We start from the raw sequence: 26104 nt of genomic DNA on the forward strand, positions 1-26104 counted from the left end.
GATTTTCAAATTTTTTGAACATAACCTCACAATATTGTTTATATTAATGTTGTTTTTCAAAATTAAGAGTTGACTTGGATTTTTTTGACAAAAAATGGCGTCGTGCATATTGGTGGTTACCCTCACATGGGCCCCAAGAGGGAGTTGAAGTTCACTGATCTGGAGTTGTTCTAGGATGGTTGATGGAGGAATCAAGTTCTTTGCCCAACACTTTCTCTTACTACAACTAGGTCATTAACGCAACTACCACCCTTTATGTCATTCCTCCGTATTCAATAATTGGCATAGACACTTAATTAAAGTGTTTGTCCAAATATTCAAATATTGTCACATTTTTTTTAGAATTATACTTCATTTTTGTTGTTATATATTCATTTAATCAAAGTATTTGTTGGGGTGTTAGGGAAGATTTGGCATTTGCGTAGAGACTATCCTTTTTAGGCATGCTTCATGGAATGATCGGAAGTTTACTCAGTATGTGAAGTTTATCCTCTTTGACGACTCCATGACTTATATGGAGGTCGCTCGAAGTTCTATTCCTGTTTTCTTGAATACAAGTTGGAGGTTTTCGAAACCTAGTTGGGTAAAGTTCAATGTCGATGTATCAGTATGTTGTGAAGGTGTCATTCGAGATAGTGGAAGAAGGTGGATAGCAGGCTTTTGTCGTAGATTGGGTACTTCTAGTCCCTTATTAGCTGACCTTTGGGTCATATACACAATTGTATAGTACATTTCTTCCTTTTCCTTCCCCAATTTCGTGATATAGAATGACTCAGCTTGACAATTAGTATACTATGCTCAACTTGTGGTTTCATGGAGTTGTGCTTGGATTTGCTTGGGAACATTCTTCGAGTTTCTATGATTCATAGGGGATCCAATTTCAGTTTGTTTATAAAGAGTATAATATGGTGGCCAACTATCTAGCTTGTTGTGTTCATCAATTTAATTCTGTTACTCACATCCTCCACCATCCGTTAGTGGAATGTCGCAGTCTTCTTTCTCATGACTTTTATAAGGCCACATCCTCTAAGAGAATATGTGTTTTGTAGTTTTAGGGGTTGACCCCTCCATCTTTCCATAAAAAAAAGAAATTGTTATATCTTTAATGCATGTTTAGGAACTTAATTTTCACATTTAAGGAGGAGTGATTGTAAGATACATTATTAGAAATTGTGTTTATGAAAGAAGAAAGTGATTATGTTAGAAACTTAGAATTAAAAACTGATTTATAAATGGTATAAGTGATGAGCACACAAGCAATATGATATTGCATTAAAATCAACCATGATCTTTTATAAACAAAATAAAGAAGATATTCACATGGTTAAAGAATAATTAGACAATGATCTTGTACAATAATCGGCTCTAAAAGTAAATTTTGTAATTATTCATCTTAATTAATTAAAAAGATTAGAATAAAAACCATTGAAACTAGAGAGAATCTAGCAAATTGAGAAAGCTTTGTTAAGTTGATACCCTTCCACACACACAAAAAGAAAAAGGGCATTAGTTTTAACACCCCTCAATTAATCTCTCACCCTCTTTTATGCACCAAAATATCTGAAATACCCTTTAAAATTTAATTTCATTCCAAACATATCCCTTTTCATATCTTATCACTACCATCATTTTTGTTTATCACACCACCCTTCACTTTTACTCTCATCTCATAGTTTTCTTCGTTGCCACTTTTCACACTTAATATATGTGAAAACATTTCATACATTGTAAGTGTGAACCGATGTATGTTCGTTCTCTTTTCACCTTCTTCCTTTCGTTTTAAGTAGTTCACACTCAGTGAGTGGAAAACATTTTCACATTCTTAACAGTTGGTTCCTTCACACTCTTGAGGGTGAAATTTGAAAATATTTCACACTCTTGAGTGTGAAATTAAAATATAAAAAAATCAATTTTTTTTTAAATAAAATTATTAACAGTTCAATAACTCACACTCTTGAGTGTGAAATTTGAAAATGTTTCACACATTTGAGTGTGAAATTTAATTATTAAAAAATTAAATATTTAAAATGAAAAATAAAATTCTTAACACTTGGTTCTTTCACACTCTTGAGTGTGAAATTTGAAAAAATTTCACACTCTTGAGTGTGAAATGTGTGAAATGAAAATTATAAAAAAACAAAAAAAAATTAAAAAATTATTAACAGTTGAATAACTCACACTCTTGAGTGTGAAATTTGAAAATGTTTCACACACTTGAGTGTGAAATCTAATTCTAAAGAAACGAAAAATTTAAAATTAAAAATAAAGTCCATTCACACTACTGATATTGAGTGCGAAATTGAATTGTGTTTCACACCCTTGAGTGTGAAACACAATTGTGCGAATTGAGTATCTTTATTCTCTCTTCACTTTCTACCTTTCATTTTAAGCGTTTCACACTTAGTGAGTGTGAAATATTTTCACACACATTGAGTGTGAAAATGTTTCACACTTAGTATGTGTGAAAATACTATCACACTTTAACTATCTTTTTATAAGAGAGGATATTAAGGGAATTTAGAAAATAAAAGAGGGTGTGAGATTAATAAGGGGGTGTTAAAACTAATGCCCAAAGAAAAACAATAATGTTTAGTACACAAATCAATTCCACCTCCACCTGATGAGATAGAGTATAAATGAGAGAGAAATGAGTGATATGATTTGTGATGTGACAGAAAATATAGAGAGAGATAGGAAGAAAAATGTGTGGAAATGAGATGGAAGGGAAAGTGAAGTGTGTATATATCATTACTCAAAGAAAAATGCTTCCTAGCTTGTAAAAAAGTGTATAAATAAGAGGAAAAGGAAGAGGTCAGGTTCTGGTGGTGGAGCCATTGAGTGAGGAAAGAGAGAGTGTGTGTGAGTGAAGACAACAACCCTCTCTGCCTCTCTGCACTAATTCCGATGCAGAAAATTAAAACCATTTAAAAAAATAAGAAAAAAAACGAACAATAAAAAGAAAAAGGAGCTGCAATCTTTTACTGATTTTCCCGGGAAAATTAACAGCTTCATTCCGCCATGGACGATTCTTCCGGCCACCGGAATCCACCACCACCTCCCTCCTCCTCCGCCGACACTCCTCCTCCTCCACCTTCTTCCTCCTCCTCCACCTCCTCCTCCGCGGAGAGTCTCCGCCACGTGGAACGCATGATCAACTCCAACCACTACGCATCTCCTTCCAGAACAATCTACTCCGACAGGTTCATTCCCAGCAGATCTGCCTCCAAATTCGCCTTGTTTGACATCTCCACTCCCCCGGAGGGCCGCGACGACACCTCCAGCGCCTACACCACTCTCCTCCGCACCGCTTTGTTCGGTCCCGATGCCGCCGGCGTCGCTCCTCCTGTCACGCCGGACAAGAGGTCGTCTCCGTCGATGTCCTTGCCTAGCCGGAATATTTTCCGGTACAAGATGGAGACTCGCCAGTCCATGCACTCGCTTTCCCCGTTCATGAGCGACGATGCGGTTCCCGGCGTGAATCCGAGCCCCGTCAAGACTCCGAGGAAGGTTCCGCGATCTCCTTATAAGGTGAATTGAATTTTCGTGTTCTTGGTTCTTTCTGTTCTATAATGTATCGATTTAGGTTTCTGAGATTTGTGGTGTGTTTGTTGCATTGATAGGTTCTGGATGCACCTGCATTGCAAGACGATTTCTATCTGAATCTCGTGGATTGGTCTTCGCACAATGTGTTGGCTGTTGGTTTGGGTAACTGTGTTTATCTCTGGAATGCTTGTAGTAGCAAGGTGGGTTATTGGATTTGATTTAAGAACAGTAATGCAGGTTGTAAACCTTCAATTTTTGTGTGATTGTGAGCTATCTGGTGTCCAATTATGCAAATTGAAACTTGAAAGATTCTTCTTTTTATTTTCTTTTACCTTTTTTGTGATTCATTCTAACTTGATATGCTGGGGTGCAGGTAACTAAATTATGTGACTTGGGGATTGACGACTGCGTTTGTTCAGTTGGCTGGGCTCAACGCGGTACACATCTTGCTGTTGGAACTAGCAATGGCAAAGTTCAGGTAGGAGTTTATTAGTTCTTGTTGTATGACTTTCTAAAGGGTGTATTTGATGAGTATTCATGGTAACAGGAGGGCTCAATACTTTTCGATTACTCTGCTTTGGTTTTCTTCCACTTAGTTTTCTTTCCTTGTTAGGTGTACTTTGCTCCCATATACTTAATATTCTATTTCTTAAATAAGCAAAGACATGATTTTGTGGTCCTTAAGGAAGGACTCTGCATAGGAATGACAATAAAATGTGATCAGAGTTTTTAATAGTGGTGGGGATTGTGGTTGCATTGCGGAATTGTGGACAAATGCGGGTTAATGCAGCCGCAATTGCGATTGTGATGCCGTCGCGGGACTCCGAAGACCTTTATGTTGCGCCGCAGTAGCCGTTGCGGAAAGCAATTTTAAATCCTGCGTGTGATATCCTGCATCCTAGACGAGGCACTATAAGTCTATAACCGTTGGGCATACTAGATGTGTTAGATTAGTGTCTTTTACTGATCCTGAAACCCCTATTTATTTGGTAAGGCACCAAAAATTGCAAATAGAAAGGGGAGCATTGGGGTAAAGTATAAAGATGATGATACAGTGAGTCCTTCGTTTAGGTTGGAGAGGAAAAACATGGCAAGGAATTAATAAGAACTTGCTAGATTAGATTAGAATCGATGGCGCTACTCTGGGTGATCAATGAGTTGCTAGTTATCCTGGAGGCCATCTGAGCCTTGCAAGGAGGCAGGGAGCTTCCTGTCCTGTCTCTTAGCTTTAAGAAGGAAAACATGTCAAATCGCAAGCCACTCACAGATTCGTCTGGATTATGCAGGATGGAATGGAAATGAATCAAATGATATTAATAGTCATTAATGAATGCAATGCAATGTCAAATATGATTTTTTCCTTCATAAGATAGTTCTTAGGAAAATATTAAGTGTAGATATGTTTGTCTGGGATTAGGTAGATAAAAATTGAAGATTTTCTCTATAATTTTACAGTTTTAACCTTTATTATTATTATTATTATTATTATTATTATTATTATTATTATTATTATTATTGATGGTGTATGAAATTGGAAGTTTGGAAAAATTTAGTAATATGTTTTCTGTTCCCTTTTTTCACTCACTTTTGGAGACAAGAGGTTTATTGAAAATACTTTCTTGGTGAGCACATCATTGCCTTTGCCTTCTTTTTATGAAGCACAGACTGTTAAAAACCTTCTAAATATGTTTTAACGCATATTCAACATATTCGGGTATATTTAATGCATTTAATGATGTTGTCATGTTTGCGTATGCAATTATATATATTGATCATACGATATAATTTTTAATAATATGTTTATGCCGTGTCATATCCTTGCTTAGAATCTTGTCGTGTAGCTGTGTTCATGATGTGTTTTGTCGTGATTGTGTGCCTATTGTCGATGTCTGTGCGACATCACTATTTATTTCCTTTCTTGATCATCAGGGTTGTGTTACTGTAAACTTGGGTTAATGGTGTGTAGTATACTTGTGAACAAATCAATCATTCAATTTTATGATGTTTACACATTTATAATTTTAATTTTTGTTTTGAATGATAGATATGTTGCTATCTATACGGTTCACCAAGCTATTTTATTTTCAACCCTTCTTTGATCATAATACATCAAACTTGGGATCAGATAGGTCCTTTTCCTTGTTTTCCATTTTATTTGGTTTTGCATCCATTTTGCTCAAAGTATGACAAGGCCATGATACTTTTTGATGTTCCACCAGGCCACGAGCTACTTACTAAAATTGGACCTTACTGTCTAATCTTAGGTTGTGGTTGACATCTTGAGTTGGCATAGATGTAATTGTACAAAGGTTGGATTGGGCTATCTGTGTAATTATGAGTCAATCGTTGAATAAATGAATGCAACAAAAAGTAAAAATACAGATTACCCACCCCTAAAAGTGACGGTCATTAAGAGGATGAGCCTCCAATATAAAAGTCAGTTATGTCTTTCACACCCGTTCCATATGGGACTCATGTTCCTATTTCAACCACATTGGGTTAAAAAGAGCGGTCAATAGTTTGATGCTTATGTATGTGGACTAGAACCCACTCTTAAAACCCAGGATGACAAGAGGGGGGAGAATTCTGGGGAATTCTGTTTCACATCCAGCCAATGTGGAACTCATGATTTTGTTAGTCAAAATGCATATTAAATATTGCGCTTTCAGATACGGATATATTCAATACGGTCTTCCATTATTGAAATATAACTTAAACTCTGGTAGAACTTGTGCTAAAACCCGGAACTCGCTAGAGGAAAAGCTAGCTTATAGTTTATAAGTGATTATGCTCTCTACCCTGATATCCCACTGTGTTACCAAACATGCTATTAATGAAAGTAGGTCTAAGCAACTTAAGCTTCAGATTTGTTAAATTACATTTGTTTGATAGTTATCTATTGATATATTCCTTATGCATTCATATAGAAAGTTAACTTTGCTTGCTTGTTTGGATCCTAATATCTGATCAGTATTCCATGCCCATTTTCCCTCAATAGTGTGTAGAGGCTTACTCTGTTTTTCTTTTGTGGCATCAAAAGCTGTTTCCCCCCTCATTGCATCCCTGGAACTTGTTAATTTCACTTAATTTTTTCTTTTACTAGCCTTCGTGGTCTCTGTTTCTAAATAAGTTAACCGCACCTGACTCTAACTGCTATCCATTTAGATTTGGGATGCATCTCGATGCAAGAAGATAAGATCCATGGAGGGTCATCGACTACGCGTTGGGGCCTTGGCCTGGAGTTCATCTCTTTTGTCTTCTGGTGGCCGGGATAAGAATATTTATCAACGAGATATACGTGCACAAGAAGATTATGTCAGTAAACTGTCAGGGCACAAATCAGAGGTCAGACTTGTTTTTATTTCCTCTAGCTTCATCTGGTCAAGCCAATCTACTGTAACACAATTTTGATTCTTTTTTTCTTTTCCTTATTTTTTCAAAGGTTTGTGGACTGAAGTGGTCATATGATAACCGTGAGTTGGCATCTGGAGGAAATGACAACAGAGTACGCAATTGCAAAGTTTATCATTTTTCTGAAATATCCAACTACACTGTATTCTTTACCTCTCCTGCATTGGTACTAATGATTTATTTCATATCTCTGCAGTTGTTTGTTTGGAATCAACACTCAACCCAACCTGTTCTGAAGTATTGTGAGCATACAGCAGCTGTTAAAGCTATTGCATGGTCTCCTCATCTTCATGGACTTCTTGCATCTGGGGGTGGAACAGCAGATCGATGTATTCGCTTTTGGAATACAACCACAAACTCGCACTTAAGCTGTATGGACACTGGAAGTCAGGTAAAAGTTCTTATCCATAACCTGTTTATACTTCCATATCAAATGCGCTACATTTTAATATTTGCTGCAATTCAATGCTGGTTATTGATTGGCACTACAAAGTTGATTTGTTGCTGGAGAAAATGCATGTTCCCTTTTTAGAAGGGTTATTTCAACAGCTTGTATAAAGCATGAAAGAACAACAAACTGCTGAACCAAGATCCACATAAAGGAAATGAAAAGAATAACACGGCGCTTGAAAAATAATTTAAAATACAATGTTGAAAAAAATAAAGAGGTTGAAGAAAGGATTAGAAAAGGGAATCCGAGAGTATTGGACCTCATGATGGACAAGCTCGGTCTGTGAATTTTGAAGTCATCATAGTTCTTTTGATAGATTACATTTGATGCTCCTAGCCAAACTGTTATTCTTTACTTGTTGAAAGATAATATGTGATGCTTCCATACAGAACTGCTTTTCTCTCCTCTCTCTCTCTCTCTCTCTCTCTCTCTCTCTCTCTCTCTCTCTCTCTCTCTCTCTCTCTCCCCCTCCCCTCTTTCTTTTTGGCTCGGAGGGGTAGGTAGTTGATTAATCGGCAGTTCGGTAATATGGATTTTACTATGAGATGTTTATTTATTTCTGCATATATGTTATGCCCAGATTAACATTCACTATTTGCTACGGATCAAATACAAAAGATTCTTTATTAAGTTTATCAATTTAAGAGTCTGTGGCATTTGCCTTCACATATGGAGAGAAGGATAAAAGCCTTTTCTGGTCCAAAAAATGATGTTCAATTCAACGTTATATTTGGCAGGTATGCAACCTTGTCTGGTCCAAAAATGTCAATGAACTAGTAAGCACACATGGCTACTCCCAGAATCAAATAATTGTTTGGAGATACCCCACCATGTCAAAGGTACGCACTATTTTTGTGATAAAGTGTATGTTTTCTATGTTTGCTTGAGCAAGTTTTTTACCATCTTTCTTTGTTTTATGATGCAGTTGGCCACTCTTACAGGCCATACGTATAGAGTTCTTTATCTTGCCATCTCTCCAGATGGGCAGGTACTTCATTTCTCCATTCACCTTTTCCTCTTTCCAGATTACCAAGTATCTATGACTATGACTAAGAAAATGTTTTTCTGTATTTTAATATTTATCATCTATGCAATATTTCTGGTTGTGATGAGTCTTATTGTTTCAGACTATTGTAACTGGAGCTGGAGATGAAACACTTAGGTTCTGGAATGTATTCCCTTCCCCAAAATCACAGGTAAATTATTAATTAAAATGGAGCACAAATTCATCACATCCATAACCCTGTTCTGTCTATCTACATTTATGAATATTTTAGTTTCTCGTACTCGGAACTGTCTCTATTACCGTAATCATGACTGGAGATTAAGAGTCTGTCTAGATTTAAATTTACTCTTTTTTAGAGGGACTTCTAATTTGAAGTTTTTTTGCACTCAGGAAGCGACTGATGTACCATTCCTTGCTTTATTTATTTATTTATTTATTTCATATTTGCACCATGAAAGAGACTGCATATAAGGGAAATATTATTTTTATTGCATAACACTTGCCTTGCATATCTCGTACACATGAAATTAACCAATTGTCAAACTGATTTAAGCAATACCAATATTTATTTTTTGATAAGCCATGAATATATATATTGAAATGAAGTACAAGGGGTACTTCAACCCAATACAAGAATAAAGAACAAAAAGAAAAAGCTAAAAATACCAACAAATTACAACAGCGCGAAAACCTTCTAACTAATGATAACCCCCCCCCCCCTCCCCACTTTGGAGGATAGATAATAGAAAAATGCCACAAATCTAAAACCTTACTAGGAAAAACCCCCTTGGGAAAACCTTACTAGCAATACCAATATATAACCACAAATTTAAAGAGAATTTCATGCTAATCTCTTTTAAGCTCATAATCTTTATGGATAAACTATCTTTGATTGATGATTAATCAACTAACTACCCTAATGAACATTGGCAAAGTGGTTGAGGATTATATAGTTTTGGTATTTGGTTAATCTCCCACATGTGGGATACGTAGGGTAAATGCTATGTGCAAATAACACCATTCAGTATGTAAAGTTATACAGTGTATGTAGAAGTGACTATGATCTTCTGGTTTAGTTCATTGTGTAGATGTTAATGTTTGACAAACTGTGAACATGGATGCAGAATACTGACAGTGAAATTGGAGCATCTTCTCTTGGAAGAACTATTATAAGGTGATGGCTCCTGGCATTTCACTTCAATCATGTGGCATATTTCAAAGTTCGGGTTGATGTCGATATGAAGAGAGAAATTTGAGAACAGAGAACACCATGGTGGAACTTTGCATGGGAAAAACACCACCACAATGGTGTGCCTTACTAATTGTAGAGCCTTTCAGGGAGCTATTTAAGTTATACTATGGCTGCTAGTGATAGATATTTATTCATGCTATTCATTTGGAGTCATTCCATATAAAAAAGATTTTTTTTCCTCCTTTCTCTCTCCTTTTTTATTCTGTTCTGTAGTGGTCTCCTACATAATTATACATTTAAGAGAGTCATCAGAGAACATCCTTAGAAAGCTTGTAAAAGCCCTTGTATATAATTATTCTTTCTTAGGAGTGGTCTTAATATTTTCTTCCCAAGCTTCTGATTAATTACACATTATGAAGTTTCTTTGAAATCGTGGTGTTGATTCTATGCTCTCAATTTATGATCTTATACCCCTTGGGAACGTATGCAGAAATTGATTTGAAAGATGAATTTCACTATTGACCTGTATATTTATGATCTTATACCCCTTGGGAATGTATTCAGAAATTGATTTGAAAGATGAATTTCACTATTGACCTGTATATTTACAGAAACATAGGGAAAAATTAAGCTAGTGTTGTATTTATATTTACATCATGTGTTGCACCAGTGCAAGACTTGCAAGACTTAGTCTTGCACCTTAGCAGCCCCTTCACATCGAAGGGTTCAATTTCATATTCTTTTCTTAATGAATACATGAAGAGTTCACAATTTTTGTTGGGTTCCAATCCAATCACTTGAGCTCATCGGTGTAAAGCAACACTCGCAGTTTTGTTGGCATGGCTGAGTTTGAGGCATACCCTTGTCATAGGAGTAGGACCCAATTGATGTTGCACAAGCATCCTTAAGTGGACCCCAACACTCCACCTTGTTGAATTCTGAGATGTTTGAGTGAAAGTAAACCCAAACCAATGATTCCTCCAACTCCGGGTAGTTGTTGAACAAATTTTCATCGCCGTGAATGAAGGCCTTCAATACCTACAAAGACATGGTTTCAACTTTCAACCCTTGAAAATTGAAAGATTATTCAAATTGTTGACAAATAAGAGAACTTGCATTACATACCACTGGAAGCTCTTTGCAGAAGATGAAGTATCTTAGCTTAGCACATAGATCTAGCAGGAAATGACCTCCACTGATATGACAATGAACATGGAGAGACATGTTTCCCTTGATCTTCCTCCACTGTGCCACCACTTCATCCCTTTGCAATCTGTTGTACCACCCCTGCAACTGCAATCTTAATTATTGTTACCACCCAATTGTTTGAATTTTCAATGAACTCAACATCTATCAAGGTTAAACTAAACGCTACAAATCACGCTTCTCCATATGTATTAGGATCTATGAAATCATGTTTGACTCGGTGCAAACAGTGAAACAAACACACACAGAATGATCTAAACTCTGCAATCATTTGAGATCACTTAACTTTAATATCATACTAAATCATATTTCAGGTCATCAGTGTGAATGATCACATGTTAGTAATGTCCCAATTCCCAAACCATTTGCCACCAGCTAAAATGAGTATTTTCATTTTTCACTGGGAAGAATGTAAAAGACCCTGTTCTCTGTTTTTCACCATGGTGATTTGTGACTTATAGCAACCATTTCTTTTCTATAAAGATGAAAATGGTTCCAAAAGAATATATGTAAACTAAAATTGAAAGAATCAGTTTCTTTTTTTTCCATTCTTTCAGACAAGAAATAATACCTGAGAATTGTTTATGTTGTGGGAGATAGCCAGAGTGATTTTAGAGGTGATATCACTATGAGTTAGCGTGTAAGTCCTTGGAAGATCCCCAGGGTGCTTATTTTCATCCACTCCCAAGAACAAAACCTTCAGCTTCGAAGCTTCAAACATGGCTGGCCCGAACAACCTAGCAACCTGCATCATGATCCAATCACAACAACATGATTAATAGTTCATTTCTGAATGAAAAGAAAAGAAAAAGATATACACATACAGGAAAAACAGCTTGGTTTTTCTTTCTGATTCGTCTAGTTCTGTGTGGGGAAAGAGAGAATTGCTGGCCAGAAAGTGAAGAAGTGAGAAAACCAGTAGTTAGAGAACCCATGATTAGTTTGCTTCAAGAATTTGATGTTTCCTGAAGCTCCAGATTTGAGGGCTACCTAGTGTTTGTTAATTTGCTTCAATGAACTTGCTTTGAATTTTAGTATTGTCAAGAGCGTTGAAAATTGGAAAACGGGGTAGAGGTGGTGTTTAAGATGCGTGTGGTAGTATGTATCTGAAGTCTGAACAATGACGCTGATGATTCTAGTTAGTTGCTTTATACGGTTGGTTTGGTAATCTTACGTGTATATATATCTTTGGGGAAATAGAAAGCCCAAAGTGTTTGGTCCAAAGTGTTTAGCTTTGAATAACTACTAGTACACATTACGTGCACTTTACAGCAATTTATAAAATATAATTTAAATGAATAAACAAATATATGTAGCAAATGAAATATGGAGCAAATTCATAAAAGTATAGAAACTAGTCATCTACTATTTATCAAGCATGTCATAATTGGATCAGACCAATTGATTCGACGAGGAACTAGAACCTATGACAATCTCATTCTTCAAGGTAACTAGAGCTTCTCAAAACCGGAGAACTTTGATTCTTCATCCTATCAATTGGTGCTTTCTTGCCAAAGTTAATACAGTTAGGTTAGAGAGAGTCAGGGAAAAATAATAAAATTCGTAGTACAATGCTTAATTTTCTAATATTGATTAATTGAAAAAGAGATGTAATTTATAAGAAGAAAATAACAACTAGACTAATTAGGAACAACATAGCATAACATCAACCGAATATCTATACGAAAATGCAACCCTAAACTATTTGATAAGATTATTCCAGAAAATAATAAAATAAATAAATATAATATCTAATCTAAACTAAACTAACTAAGTATAATATCTAAATTAAGTAGATATAATGAGTCTTCCAGTTAGACTTATTGATGGTATTTTTTTTGGACCAAGTGCAACTTATAAGGTGGCCCAATTGGCCTATCATATATTTAGTAAACAAATTAAGTTATGATGTAATTTTTGGCGAAGTATAAGGTGCAATACGTATCAAGTGTTGTACCGGTGCCATACCTCTGACGGCCAATAGTATCATGACACCTGTTTCTGGTGTTAATGGGAAACCGGGTTATTGGGTAAAATGGTTTTTTATTGCATTTAAAATTTATTGTGTAAATGACACAAAAGCCATTTGAGTCAACCTTCTTCCTCTCTCTCTGCAACTTCCTTCTCTCTCCATCCAGACTCATCTCCGCCGGAGCTCCCATCGCCCTCTTAGAAGGCGCTGCTACCCTCTTCTCCAGTGGTCCACCTAGCCATCATCGTTGTTCTTCGCGTCTGAGTCTACCACCACCGGAGCACCACTAAGTTTCGCCGTCAACGGCAGAGCACGAGGCACGTTGAGAAGAAGATGGTGGTGGCCAGATCTGGGATTTTGCACATTAAGAAGTCCGATCCTCGTTTGCATGTCGTTCTCTCTCCACCGCGCACACTGACGATGCTACCTTACCCACCGCCGCACCGCGGTCCTCTCCGCCGCAACATCAACAGAGCCACCACCGCGAGCATCGCAGCCCAGCCACCACTGCAGGGACAATTTATCACCTTGGCTCCTCTATTTTTCACCACTGCATGGAATCCTTTATTTCTTTCTCAACTTCTTCCATTTTCTGGAGGCTTCTAAATGAATGAAGAGAGATTTAGGTTTTTTTTAATTTTATTTTAATTTTAAATTAAGGAAAATGCTGTGGTTATAAATTCAATTGTTGGATGGAAGTCTTCGCTCGGAAGATGGTCGCGTGTGCAGGCTGATGGTGACTACAATGCAATGTTTGGCATAACTATCTTAGGAGAAGCTGTGACAGTTGAAGATGAGATTGTGGTGACCAACATAATTGTTCTTCCCCATAAGACTCTGAATATCAGTGTGCAAGATGAAATCATCTTATAATGTTAAGGAGTGAGTTGTACTAGTCAGTGGCGGATCCAGGACCCCAGGGTCAGGGGGTTCAAATTTTTCAAAACAACAGGTAAAAATCTTGTATTGTTTCTTTCTAATCCAAACACTAAAAGCAAATTGAAATCTAAAAACAAATTGAAATCACTTTCAATTGAAATCTAAAAGCAGAATTTTGGTGGCTCGGAATACTTTTTCTTTGACAAAAAACAATGGACTATGATCTTAATTACATTTTGCAATGAGTTGTTTACATATTTATCTTACATGTATACATCAGCCATCAATGTATGTAAGAAAAAACAACTAAAAGAACACAGAAGATCTTTTTTTTATAAGCCAAAGTAACATTAAAATGCAAAGGGGTGCCCATCCATTTACAAAAGAAATCAGATACAATCAAGCAATTAAAGAAAAGAAGAAAACCAGATACAGGGAGAAAGAAAACCAAAACAAAACAAGGGAAAAAAAATGAGAAATGCACAGAGGTGCTAACATGAAGTACAAGTTGAAATTAAATCATCAACCAGCACACTTTCCCCACAATCCAAACCAAAACCAACATATTCTTCAATCATCACCCAAATAACCAGCCGTTGTAAAAAAGAATTCACATTGCTCACTTGATGACCTAGACCATAATCAGAATTCTTAATATATCTTATGGCCAATAATCAAGATCAAGATTGTGTTGTCCAAACAGCACTTACATAGCACAATCACATTCACATAAGCAGTTTGCTTCAACCCAGTATACAAAGAGTAATCAAAAACAAAAGAAAAGAAAGAAAAGAATAGGGGAAAGGAATGAAAAGAAACAGATCAGGGTAGCAATTAGAGGATAAAAGAAACTACCTATATAAACCAAGAGTATATATATGATTAAAAGCACACGTAGTGCCATCATAATACAAAGTAGACCCAAAGGACAAAGATAAACATACAGCAGCAAAAAAGAGAAAAAACAAAACCAGAGGAGAGATTGGGGGTCGCAGCAAGTGAGCATTGGAACAAAAGTTTCAAGAGTCAAAGCTTCAAATCCCCAACAAAGTCTGCTTAAGCAATGGTACACCACCTCAACAAAGACTCAAATTTCATCTCCTTAAATCTACCCGATGTTGGAAATCAGATTGCAGCCTTTAGACATAATAGTGAGAGCATCAAAAATTCAAAATTGCTTTCTTATGTTTCTGAAAAATTATCCCGTTTTGCATAAACATAAGAGAGAGCAAGGAAAATTCAAAACCAAAAATCAATTTAGCAACCTTACCTTACCCACCCAGTAACCCTCTGATAGAGATAGAGAGGCATGAGTAGTGAGACAGAGACTGCGAGAGTAAGAGGTGAGGCTGGTGGTGGTGGCCGCTTGGCCGGTGGACGGGTGTTTGACGGCTTAACCTAGGGTAGAGAGAGACATGCCAGACTACGAGAGAAAGAGGGTGAGGTTGTGTCGCTGTGAGTACGTGTGAGAGAGAGGAGTAAGTGGGGTTCAAGGTGCAAAATAAAAATCTCAGGGGTTCAAAAAAAAACCTATACAAGGGAATAAGTGAAATTTATATTTTTCCAGGGGGTTCAGTTGAACCCCCTCACTATAGTGTGGGTCCGCCCCTGGTACTAGTCACACATCAAAAGAAGAGGTTTCTAGCATATTGATATTGAGTTTTCCATTTCTATGTCGAATTTGAATTTGTTTCACATAGGGGTGACAAATTAGTTTCATGTCCAGGAAAATGGAAATATTGACTTTAAGCACCACATCATATAAGAAGCACCACTTCATAGAAGAAGTGCCTGGAATTTTTGGCTTACATATAGACATTCCAATTTCTATGCCTTTATGACGATGATACTGGATGTGGAATTTATGAACTTCAAATGTTCCACCACGTCGGAGAAATTTCTCAATCGATCAGTCAAACATGTACGGGGAAGGGCATGATTGGAGTGCGGCGGCGTGTAGCGGCGTGCAGCGGCACGGCGACAGAAGGGTTTCGGCGCCATGGTGGTGTAGGAGAATATTAAGGGTGTTTTTGTCAACTTAATTTTTATTTTATCTTTTCAATTTTCTTTACAGCAGGTAAAAAACCTGTTATAATAGGTGATTTTCACTCTTGCACCGTACAAGACTTAATCCTCAAATGCACCCTAACAGCCACCGTAATTTTTGACAAAAAAAAAAGTTATGATGTAATTTAGTTGGACACGTCAAGTTTAATATATTTGAAGTTTTGTTAGCGTTTAGAAAAAAATGATTTTTTTCACTTGAAACCTGAATCAAAATTACAATCAACTCCTGTAACCAAACGGCCCGGAGTTTTGCACGGGCTTGTCTTGTTCTATCAGAGTTTGTTTCCACCTCCTTTTTACCTGTGAAATGTAGAGTCATGAAAATAAGGTGGAGTATAAGGTGCAATAGCTGTTGGGTCATGCACCGGTGCAAGGCACTTTCACAACCACAAAAATAGAATATTCTGTTAAGATTCCATATGGGTTACCTATTGAACTTGTAATTTTAGATTTATAATTTATTATGATTTTAATTTGTCTTTTACATTAAAACCCCTACTTTTCTTCCTCAATACTTGAAAGATTCAAATCTCAGAAAACTGAGACACAGAAGCACAAATCATAATACGCTTGAATCAACAATGTAGCTATGGAAGAATCTCTACACAACAATAAAGGGGAGAACACCTCAATCTTTCTCTGGAAAATACACAAACAATCCATTTTAATTTTAAAATCCTTCACCCCAATACCCAAAACCTTGTATCAATCCAGAATTTTTTTAAGAGGAAGTTGTAACACACTCAATACCTTGACCAAAATTATATCAAAATAATTAAATGAGATCAGAATAAAAATAAGAACCAAACCCAGATTTTGAACTACCATTTCTCAGAATCAGACCCACACTAGAGGTTAGCCATCGTCGCTGGGAAGATGATCTGGGTGCAAATGGACCTCGGAACCTGAAAAGAGCACCAAATCTGGGTTGTCTCCGAATGAGGGTTTGAATTTTCTCGATCTGATTGGTTGTGGCAGCGATTGTTCCTGATGGAACTTTGATGCAACCCCATTTCCGCCGCCACGGTTGAATAACTGCTTCAGCTTCTGGGTCGCAGAGAACGCTGGCGAGGTGGTTGGAGGCGCGACTCAGGAAAGGGGAGGTGGTGTGGCGGAGGTCGTTGTTCTTCGAGTGAACCAGATTTGGTTAGTCCATGCCTATCTGTCACTGAAAATCTTTTGGCTGTCCAGATCTGGGTTAGACGCATTCACGGTGGTGGGTTGGATCTTTGGGCGAATCTGGGTTTCGATGGTGGTTTGTGCTCATCGAGTTCTTTTCATTTTTATTTATGCAATCTCTGATCATGTGGGATCATCACTTTCTTTCCACGCTGTGTTTTCTTCATTCTCTTTTGTTGATTTTGATTTTGATATATGAGCAACATGCATGATTTTTGATATTCTGCAACATGTTGAAGGGAGAGGCAGAGAGAAGGGAGAAGGAGAGGTAGAGAGAAGGTAGAATGTAAAAGGGGTATTTTTGTAATCTTCTATTATTATTATTTTTATTAGCAGGTTACTAAACCCACTATTGTGGGTCATTTTAGCTCTTGCACGGTGCAAGACCTTAGGGTGCACTTGCACCCTAACAGCCACCTGAAAATAACTGCTCACTCAGATTGTACCAAACTTGGATAATGAGTAACATATGAGACATGATACAAGACAATCTGCAACAGTTAATTTCATAATAATTGTACGCACCTCCCTTGTTTTTTTCCTTCTCAGCTATTCATATTCACTTGTGTACAAACGATTGGTATAGTTTAGATTTACTGAATTTTTTTACGACTGCGGGTAGCTTACTGAATTCTTTAACAATTGTTTCGCCATGTGCCTATTTGGCCTATTTGGACTATATGGTTTTCTGAGGGTAGTAATCATTTATCCACCAGCAACCCAACATTTCCTCAATGCTCGTTTCCCCTTGTAAAAAACAAGGTTGATGTACCATTTAAACAAATCAAAGATCCGAAATTGAAATAATCCGTTAGAATATTAGGACTTTGTTGAAAGGAATTATTTTAGTTAGACAGTTCACAATCATCCTTGTGATTGTTGGTACACAACACGAATTAAGTATCTTAACCAGAAATGAAAGATAACAGGATGAGGGAAGCAGATTACAGCCCTGCTTATGTATATACTAGTACTATTTTTTTTTCTTCGAACAGCAAAATATAGTGATTAGATAGAAACCTTTGTAGCATTATGTATTTCTTGCAGCTTTCAACTTTAATTTCAAGGAATTCGCCTCTCGGGTCGCCCTATGAACAACTCCGTCTCCACCTCCTCCTCACCTTGCTCTTCCACGATGAGTTCAACATCTGGCTTATTTGAAGAACGTTGTTGTTCAAACCGACACTACAATGATGAAATGATGTTACAAATTAGCTTCTAATCAAGGTGGAAATTGAAAAGAGAAGTTGATCATTCAATTAATTAGATTTGTAGCATGTTATAGGAGATGCGCATATATACTCTTAACTATTTTGCATTTGATACCACAAATGAAACTTGAGAATAAAAATGATATGATCACTAATGAGATGCGATCGATGAAATAAACTAAGGAATATAATCTGTTTAATGAATGAGGAGATTTTAAATTACATAGGTAAAGACTAATAACATGATTGAATCAGATTTTTTTTATAAGAATCAATTCCGAAATCCAAAGGTCACTCACAGAAACTACTCCCAAATTCTCTCTTCAATGTTAAATTGTAGAAGAATTTCCAAACGTATACTTACCTGTAGGCGTTTATTTTCTTCCAGCAGTGACCTTTCCTGAAGTGAGCCCACAGAACATGAAAATTCTTCAAAGCAATCTAAAACATGAAAGAAAGATAATCGTGCAACTAAGAAAGTAATATTACCTCTTCTTTTAGCTTCTCAATTCGTTCCTTGAACAATTGACTCTGAGCACAAAGCAACACCAAGTTGTTCAGCGTTATGTCTTGTTTATTGATTAGCAAATAACATAATATCATAATTAATCAATTTAATTTTATGGTGTATTATATTAAAAACTAATCACCTATGAACCATGTTTTTCTAATGACATTTAGCACATGTTATTACAATATGTATTTTATAGAAGATTTAGTCATTTTATAACTTGTGATCCATATTTTTCTTATTCCACATTTTGGTCCAATAGAAAGAAAGTAGAAAATTGCCAGCTAGATTTAGAGTACCTTTGTTGCCCTAATTTTGCTTAAGCTGTATTCGAGCTGGTTCTCTATCTGTACTAACTCGTCAATAGCATATGTATCCAACTCTTCTCCTAGAAGCTTCCTACAAGTCAATCTCCAATGTTGAGCATATATATAGTGGTTTATGTGATTCTCTCAATATCAATCAGAATGGAACCAAAGAAAGTCGGTTTCCTTTAAACCTTTTGGAAATTTCAAGCTGCTCGATCATCCGTGCTATGCTCATGTGATCACCTTCTTTTAGATGCTGCAAGAAACAGAAAAGGTCACATATATTACATCCTCTCAGTCAATGACCCAGTAGCAATCAAATTACATACACAAATGAACTGTGAAATCATGACAGCAGTCAATAGTTTACTTGATCAGTTAGAAGTTTACTTGTTTGCTGTTTGTTAGCATTACTGTTAGTGTGTGTTTGAAGGCAGCGTTTAGCAAACACCCGGCTGAAAGTGGTGTAGACACGCACCAACATTTTTTATTTCTTTTCAAAATACTAAAATTACCCCTGGCTTCAATCTTGACTTATAACCCTAGATCTCAGAGCGATCGTCGCTTCCCTCGCACACCATTCGCCATTTTGAAGTGCACCTCTTTCAACAACCAAGCCATGATGGAGTTTAGGAAAAATCTCACATGGTATTGGAGCAATTTGCTTTTGTTCGGCGAAAGAGCGTGTTGGAAAGTGTGTTGCAAACGAGGTGATTTGTGAAGTGATGAATTGGTATTAAAATTTGGGAGGTCTAACTCAATACAAAAACTAGTTCAAGAATTGAAAATTGTTCTACCCTTAATAAAGGTTATCTATGTCATATCTCTAGCTAGCCAATGTATAACTTCTAACACACCCTCACGCCTAAGGCTGGACATTTGGAGCGTGAGATTTGCAAGACTGGACATCAGCTGCAAGGTGACCCAAATATGAGAGGTCTCCACCAACAAACAGATCTAGGATAGACTCTGATGCTATATTAGAATTTGGAAGGCCTAACTCAACCCAAAAGTTAGCTCAAGTTTGGAGGATTGCTTTACATGTATAAATGTTATCTATGTCATATCTGTAATCAATGTGAGACTTCTAACAGTAGAAAATGTCTAATTTTGGTCTTCAAGGTTGATTATGAGACGTCCTATGCGTGACTTAGTTAAATGGAGCTTTCTCATCTAGATGTCAAGAAGAATGAATTTTAGTGAAAAGTGGATAAGTTGGATATGTGGCTGCGTGGAGTCCTCTTCAGTCTCAGTTTTGGTGATTAGAAGTCCCACAGAGGATTTAAAATAGAAAATGTCTAGGCAAGGTAGATCCTCTTGCTCCCTTTCTTTTTTCGGTGGGGGCGGAAGGTTTAAATGATTTGCTTAAGAAAATAGTAACAACGGGCAGATTCATTCTATTAGGAGTTGGGGATGAAATCCAATTGAGGTATCTTTGTTGCAATTTGCGGATGATACTCAATTCATAGGAGAAGCATCTCTAAAAAATGTTGTGTTGATGTTGAAGTATCTTCTTCACAGCTTTGAGTTGGTTTCGGGTCTCAAAGTGAATTTTTTCAAGACAACAGGCATATTAGTTGATATCAGCATAGTACGAAGTCGGGCAGCTCTCATTCCCTGCAGACTAATGCAGGTTCCTTTCCTCTACTTGGGAATTTTTTTAGAATGTAATCTTAGAAGGCTTTCCTTTAAGGAACTAATCATCCAAAAACTACAGACAAAGTTATCTTAATGGAGGCAAAAGAATTTACAAATTGAGGGAATGATATGCTTAATCAAGAGTGTTCTTTTTGCCACCCCTCTTTAGTATTTGTCTATGATTAGAATGCCATTGAGGTTCATTCAGAAAAGTAGGGAAGTTATGAGAGAGTTCTTGTGGGGCGGATTGGAAGTGTTCACAAAATTTCATAAGCAAGTTGGGATAGGTTTTGTAGACCAAAGGAAGATGGTGGCTTAGGGATTAAAGACGAGGAGAAATTCAATAAGACTTTCATTGGTAAGTGGAGATGGAGATTGATTAATGAAGAAGGCACTATTTGGAGTATAATTATGGTCTCTAAATATAAGGAATTTGTCCTATATAACTCTTTGATTTGGTGGAAAGATTTAAATAATCTTGGTTATGGAAACGATGAAGGTGGGTGGTTCAAGGTCTGAGCATGAAGCTTGGAGACGGCAATGAAGTCTTCTTTTGGAATGAAAACTGGCTGTGCATATATTAAAGGATAAGTATGAAAGACTCTATAATCTCTCAACTCAACAGGATTGCTGCATAAAAGAGCTGGGTGGGCTGGAGGTGGATATTTTAGTGGAGAATAGAAATAAGGTGTTGGGAGGAAGACCAGCTAGCTAGCTACAAGACTTGAGAAGGAAAGTTTTGGTTTTCAATATGGCTGAAGGTTTGGCTGATAGATGAGTATGGACAAAAGAAAAATGTGAAGGCGCTACAAAGTAAAATCAGCCTATGATTCTATATATGTTTTGGTCACAACGAGAATTGCAAGATAACCTCTTAAATAAGTTATGGTCAATAAATGCCCCTTTGAATGTTTTAGCTTTTGCTTGAAAATTGGAATATTTTTCACAACCGGATCCATACTAGGGATAATTTGAGGCAAAGAGAAGTTTAGCACTTGTTGGAGGAAAGCACTTCACATTTTTTCGTGCAGGTAGTCTTGGAATTGTTGTCGGATGTCTACGGTTGGATGGATGTATCCTTGGTTCTTCCTGCAGACTATAAGAGCCATATCCTCAAACATTTTCAGGTTTGCGGTGGTTCGAGGTGTAGAAGGAGTGGGTGTTAGTTTGGCTCGCGGAGTTCTAGTGTATTTGGGTTCACATGAGTTATGTATTGTTCAGAGAGGGGAGGTCAAATTTTCAAGAGCTTTAGAGCACATTCAATTCAGATCTTGGTTGTGGGTAAAGGCTAGGAATAAAAGGTTTGAATCCTCTCTCTTTGAATGGACAACAAACCCCCTGCTCTGTCTAAAATACTTATAACCTTTTCCACCACGATATTGAGATGCAAGCTAAGGCACTTTAGAGGTTGAAGATTGTTACAGTTTAAAGAAACATAAGAGGTGATTCAACCCATTAAAAAAAAAGGGCAAAGGATAAAGGATTGAACATTGTCTAACGTAGTTAGCCTCCTCTAGCTAACATCACATGCATCATCCAAACAATATCCATGCTCATAAAAAAAAAATTCCAAACAATATCCATAGAATATATACATGGTGACTAACCTGTGTATTTTCTTGGATTTCTTTGGTGCTGAGACCCAAGTCATTGACTTTCCTTTGATAGCGTTCAACTATTTTGTTTATACTGAAGCATCTCCAATACACCAACATAAATTCTCAGTCAAGATTGATTATATATTAATTATAAACGATAAATTAAAACTAGATCATTTTCACTTATGACACTTGATTTAAAATTGAATAAGCATCAAATTAATTGATTTCTCATGAGGATCGATATTGGGCCTAGCTAATCAGTGCCCTCAATTAGCAGTAGCACATTGATTAAAGAATCGATCAATCAAAATTTTAATTGAAATTCATAATCTATTTTAATTCAAATATTACACATTCCAATAAAAAGATAGCTCTACACTTATGTTTCCTTTCCTTAATCTGTGCCCGAACCCGCTAGCACTTGCCTTTTAGAACACACATTTCATGAAAAGGAAAAGGAGATGTCATAAATCATGTGTTCAAAAGGAATGAGAGAAGTAAAAAGAGATAATAAAATATATTGTGAGAAACTCATCACTCGTACTCATAACAATGAGGCTCGAATTTTTTTTTTCGGTAAGCAATAAGAAAGTAAAAACAGACAACTACAGTTAGGATTTAGATCCCTCAGACAAATCATAAATGTACCATCATGGCATCATGCAACTGTAATTCTACAATCCAAGCCAGCATAAATTATACTTATAAAAAAATCACCATATGTGAAGTTATTTTATGGTTGAGATATTTTGTAACTGTAGAGAGGATCGTGATCCCTATTACAAAGATCATTGCACAGGGTTCTATACTAATGTTGAAGTGACCATATAGTTCAGAATTCAGAGACTCCACAAGACATTGCTTGGCCTCTGTGACTACACAGTCCACACCTAAGAGGCTTAATTAGGCTATTATTTGACAAATGCAAAGAGGGATAATTATTTGTTCACCTTCTATTATAATTTTTTATATTCCCATTATGCACATATATCCCATTCCTCAATCTCTTATGTCACAATATATTAAGTGAAGTTGGGGTAATTATGAATTATCAATTTAACAAAAACAACTATCGAGTATAACTTAAAGGATCTTCTATCATTAAAACAATATTCTTTCTGTAAATTAAGGACTGGCTCTTATCGAATGAATGAAGAGCCAGTCCTTAACTTGAAGGATCACTCATTCAAAAAGGACTGGCTCTTATCTTTTGTAAATGGTTGGAGTACCCATAGTACTCCCATGTATATCAATTTTGACTTACCTAAAAGCAAATGTTCATCTTAAGATTCCAAGTAGGCTGCCATTGATATTAAAACCTGTTTAATTATCAAATTACATTGATAGGAGTACCAAGCAATAAAAAAAACTCCATATATAGCATTATTTCCATTCAGTAATTCCAAAGCTTTTGGAGCGCGAATAACTGTACTATCTAGAGGCTCCATGTTGTCAATCATACTAATAGCAAAAAAAAACTACATATTATGTTCGTCAGCAACTCCAAAACGATTTGAGAGCTAATCACTGCGCTTTCTATTGAGGCTCCATGAGGTCTATTTTTTATTTAAAGTAAAATGTAAAAGAGCCACAAATATAAATTTCTTTTTTTCTACTTTGCACTACAAGTGATATATGCGTGTAGGGTTGGGTATGATTAAAAAGAATATAAGAAAAGTATAATGATTATACTATAATCACATCAGAAACTATATAAACAAGTTTCTTTGGTTTTACACTTTTCTTAACTCAGCAAATGGCCTTGACAAACCATTCATTGAACTTATCTTGTTTCATTCTTAATCATTAATTATAAACACAATGCGTAACAACATAGTGGTGACGCAGATCTATGCCATATTTAGCTAGCCATCGGTTATCTTATCTCTTTTCCTGATCTTTCTCTTCAAATTAAATTGCTATTCTGTGCATATTTTTACCATAAATTCCTCTCTGACGTGAAATTTAAAAGAGCAATTTTTAGGTATCAAACTAATATCACCTCTGAAAAGGGATGACCTTTATGGTACGAGCCTTACTAGCAGGCATAACATTAATTAATTACCAACATCTTTATATTGCTGCGTATAGGTATCAACAGTGTTTCCAAAAGAGGAAATTATAGATTATGGGTGAAACTATTAAAGTACAAACTATAGAGGAAAAACAAGGTTAAAAATAGAATAAACACCACATTCCCAAATAAAAATGAGAGAGAAATAGTAATTAAGAAGAGATGTGAGAAGTTAAGCCTTTAAGTGTAATTTGGTTTACAAACTCGATCATGATTTTACATATCTCAATGTATTAACATATTTTTTCTTGTAATCAATTTCGCCCGGCGGAGAGTACTACTCATAAAAGTCTATAAACAGAATTACTGTAAACTTTAAAATGAATTATAGAAACTTTTTCATTTGGTTGGGGCACCTTGTGCCCTATTAATTCTATTTTGCTTATGGAAAAGAAGAAATTTCATATGATATGAGTTGATTAAAAAATCAAAAAGCTGGAGGTAAGTGAAATTAGTGTTGAGGTTGAGTGTGTTAGAAGAGAATGGGGTCAAGTTTGTGAAGAACATACCTTGAACTGGAGAACTCATAGAGCTTCCCTGTGGTAGAGAAGATGATGAGTGCGACTTCAGCATCACACAGCACTGAGAGCTCAAAAGCCTTCTTAAGGAGTCCATTTCTTCTCTTGGAGAACGTTACTTGTCTGCTTGTTTCATTCTCGATGCGCTTCATCTGAGTTTTCCCCCGAACCATTCTCTTGAAGATCGATCTAAAGTCTAAACCCAGAAAACGAGATCTAGTTAATTAATTCAGGATTACAAGACACAAATGAACAAATCATGAGTTGTTTCCAAAAATAGAAACTATTCAAACCTGACAAAGTTTAATCTGGAAGCAAACAATAGAGAATCTTTTGAACCCTTATAGACTCAACTCTGATCAAGAGAAGTGCAGCAGGTTCAATCACAGAAACCCTAGCACAATTTTGCTATGAAAAATGGAAAGGAAGGAGAGAGAAATAGGGGAATAAATGACATTGATTGATTGCTAGTTCTACCTATAGGACCTAGCTCTATGCTGTTCTTAGGCTATAAATAATTAAAGTATAAAATAATATTATTATTGGTACTTTTGTTGTCACTTTTTTAATTTTCTGTGAAGGCCAAATTCAACTTTTTCAAAAAAGACTTGTGTTTATATCAAAAAAAAAATTAAATTAAAGTTTTTTGGATTATACGAAATTTATTTTATTTATGTTTATATACTACCCAGTATTTGTTTATTTGGTACATCTACCCAGTATTTGTTTGAATTAATTATATATTCCATTTTCCGATGAAGAAAAAAAAAAGATTTAATTATATATTTTTAGAATTATTGTTATGTTTTAATAATAAATTTATATTTAATATATTTAATATAGGAGAATATGTCAGATAGGAAAACAAATGCAAATACAAAGAGTAAGATGAAAAGAAGCGAATCAATTTCAATTATATATTTTTAGAATTATTGTTATGTTTTAATAATAAATTTATATTTAATATATTTAATATAGGAGAATATGTCAGATAGGAAAACAAATGCAAATACAAAGAGTAAGATGAAAAGAAGCGAATCAATTTCTTTTTCTAAATTTCTTTTTCTTTTCTGGGTAAACCTTAAGAAGAAGAAGAAGAAAATGACCCTTCCCTTATTAAGAAAACTTGGAATATATACACTCCCGAGGCAAAAAAAACTCTGCTGTCGTGTATGGCTGTGGACACCGATAACCCATGCTTCCGGTAACATTTACACGGACAGGGCTCTTTGGTGCAATGGTAAAAACGGAACAAACCCTGTCGGTTGCCAGTTATTTTCAGACAACTGTTTACAACTCTCAAATGGCAGTGTAAATGGTGTGAAAAATGAGTTGTC

At 36.0% G+C, this 26104-nt stretch overlaps 3 protein-coding genes across 5 annotated transcripts; 1 reads left to right on the top strand and 2 right to left on the bottom strand.

The window, feature by feature from the left end:
• Positions 1 to 2804: 2804 nt before the first annotated feature.
• LOC130716174 (B-type cell cycle switch protein ccs52A) lies at positions 2805 to 10033 on the top strand. The gene is made up of 10 exons (XM_057566377.1): positions 2805 to 3528; positions 3621 to 3743; positions 3917 to 4021; positions 6709 to 6888; positions 6986 to 7048; positions 7151 to 7345; positions 8143 to 8244; positions 8331 to 8393; positions 8533 to 8601; positions 9536 to 10033. Exons 1-10 carry the CDS (start codon positions 3019 to 3021, stop codon positions 9587 to 9589), a joined length of 1464 nt encoding a protein of 487 aa, XP_057422360.1. The 5' UTR covers positions 2805 to 3018; the 3' UTR covers positions 9590 to 10033.
• Positions 10034 to 10170: 137 nt separating this feature from the next.
• On the bottom strand, positions 10171 to 15184 carry LOC130716175 (protein STAY-GREEN, chloroplastic-like). 2 transcript variants are annotated; one of them, XM_057566379.1, is made up of 4 exons: positions 14931 to 15184; positions 11381 to 11554; positions 10729 to 10896; positions 10171 to 10641 (listed from the first exon to the last, which is right to left on the bottom strand). In XM_057566379.1, exons 2-4 carry the CDS (start codon positions 11528 to 11530, stop codon positions 10369 to 10371), a joined length of 591 nt encoding a protein of 196 aa, XP_057422362.1. In that variant the 5' UTR covers positions 11531 to 11554; positions 14931 to 15184; the 3' UTR covers positions 10171 to 10368. The 2 variants fall into 2 exon arrangements, with proteins under 2 accessions (XP_057422362.1, XP_057422361.1); XM_057566378.1 differs by lacking the exon at positions 14931 to 15184 and adding an exon at positions 11634 to 11967.
• A 2520-nt stretch (positions 15185 to 17704) lies between these two features.
• On the bottom strand, positions 17705 to 25249 carry LOC130714414 (agamous-like MADS-box protein AGL14). Of its 2 annotated transcripts, none has more exons than XM_057564314.1 (8): positions 25061 to 25249; positions 24759 to 24963; positions 22182 to 22263; positions 19128 to 19192; positions 18928 to 19027; positions 18607 to 18648; positions 18482 to 18517; positions 17705 to 18091 (listed from the first exon to the last, which is right to left on the bottom strand). In XM_057564314.1, the coding sequence occupies exons 2-8, from the start codon at positions 24938 to 24940 to the stop codon at positions 17969 to 17971; spliced, it is 630 nt and encodes a 209-aa protein (XP_057420297.1). In that variant the 5' UTR covers positions 24941 to 24963; positions 25061 to 25249; the 3' UTR covers positions 17705 to 17968. The 2 variants fall into 2 exon arrangements, with proteins under 2 accessions (XP_057420297.1, XP_057420296.1); XM_057564313.1 differs by having other exon boundaries at positions 22182 to 22272; positions 25061 to 25247.
• Between the last annotated feature and the right edge of the window lie 855 nt (positions 25250 to 26104).

Source organism: Lotus japonicus, chromosome 4, assembly GCF_012489685.1.
Source record: "Lotus japonicus ecotype B-129 chromosome 4, LjGifu_v1.2".
Classification (NCBI taxonomy): domain Eukaryota; kingdom Viridiplantae; phylum Streptophyta; class Magnoliopsida; order Fabales; family Fabaceae; genus Lotus; species Lotus japonicus.

Excerpts from the sequence above, each read along its gene's own strand:
- LOC130716174 (XM_057566377.1), top strand. The coding sequence starts at position 3,019 with ATGGACGATTCTTCCGGCCACCGGAATCCACCACCACCTCCCTCCTCC. Across the intron at positions 3,529-3,620 it reads TTCCGCGATCTCCTTATAAG|GTTCTGGATGCACCTGCATT; the intron begins GTGAATTGAATT and ends TTGCATTGATAG. Across the intron at positions 8,394-8,532 it reads CCATCTCTCCAGATGGGCAG|ACTATTGTAACTGGAGCTGG; the intron begins GTACTTCATTTC and ends TTATTGTTTCAG.
- LOC130716175 (XM_057566378.1), bottom strand. The coding sequence starts at position 11,744 with ATGGGTTCTCTAACTACTGGTTTTCTCACTTCTTCACTTTCTGGCCAG. Across the intron at positions 10,897-11,380 it reads ACAACATAAACAATTCTCAG|TTGCAGGGGTGGTACAACAG; the intron begins GTATTATTTCTT and ends TTAAGATTGCAG. Across the intron at positions 10,642-10,728 it reads TCTGCAAAGAGCTTCCAGTG|GTATTGAAGGCCTTCATTCA; the intron begins GTATGTAATGCA and ends ATGTCTTTGTAG.
- LOC130714414 (XM_057564313.1), bottom strand. The coding sequence starts at position 24,940 with ATGGTTCGGGGGAAAACTCAGATGAAGCGCATCGAGAATGAAACAAGC. Across the intron at positions 22,273-24,758 it reads TATGAGTTCTCCAGTTCAAG|ATGCTTCAGTATAAACAAAA; the intron begins GTATGTTCTTCA and ends GGTGTATTGGAG. Across the intron at positions 18,649-18,927 it reads GCAAAATTAGGGCAACAAAG|AGTCAATTGTTCAAGGAACG; the intron begins GTACTCTAAATC and ends CTTTGTGCTCAG.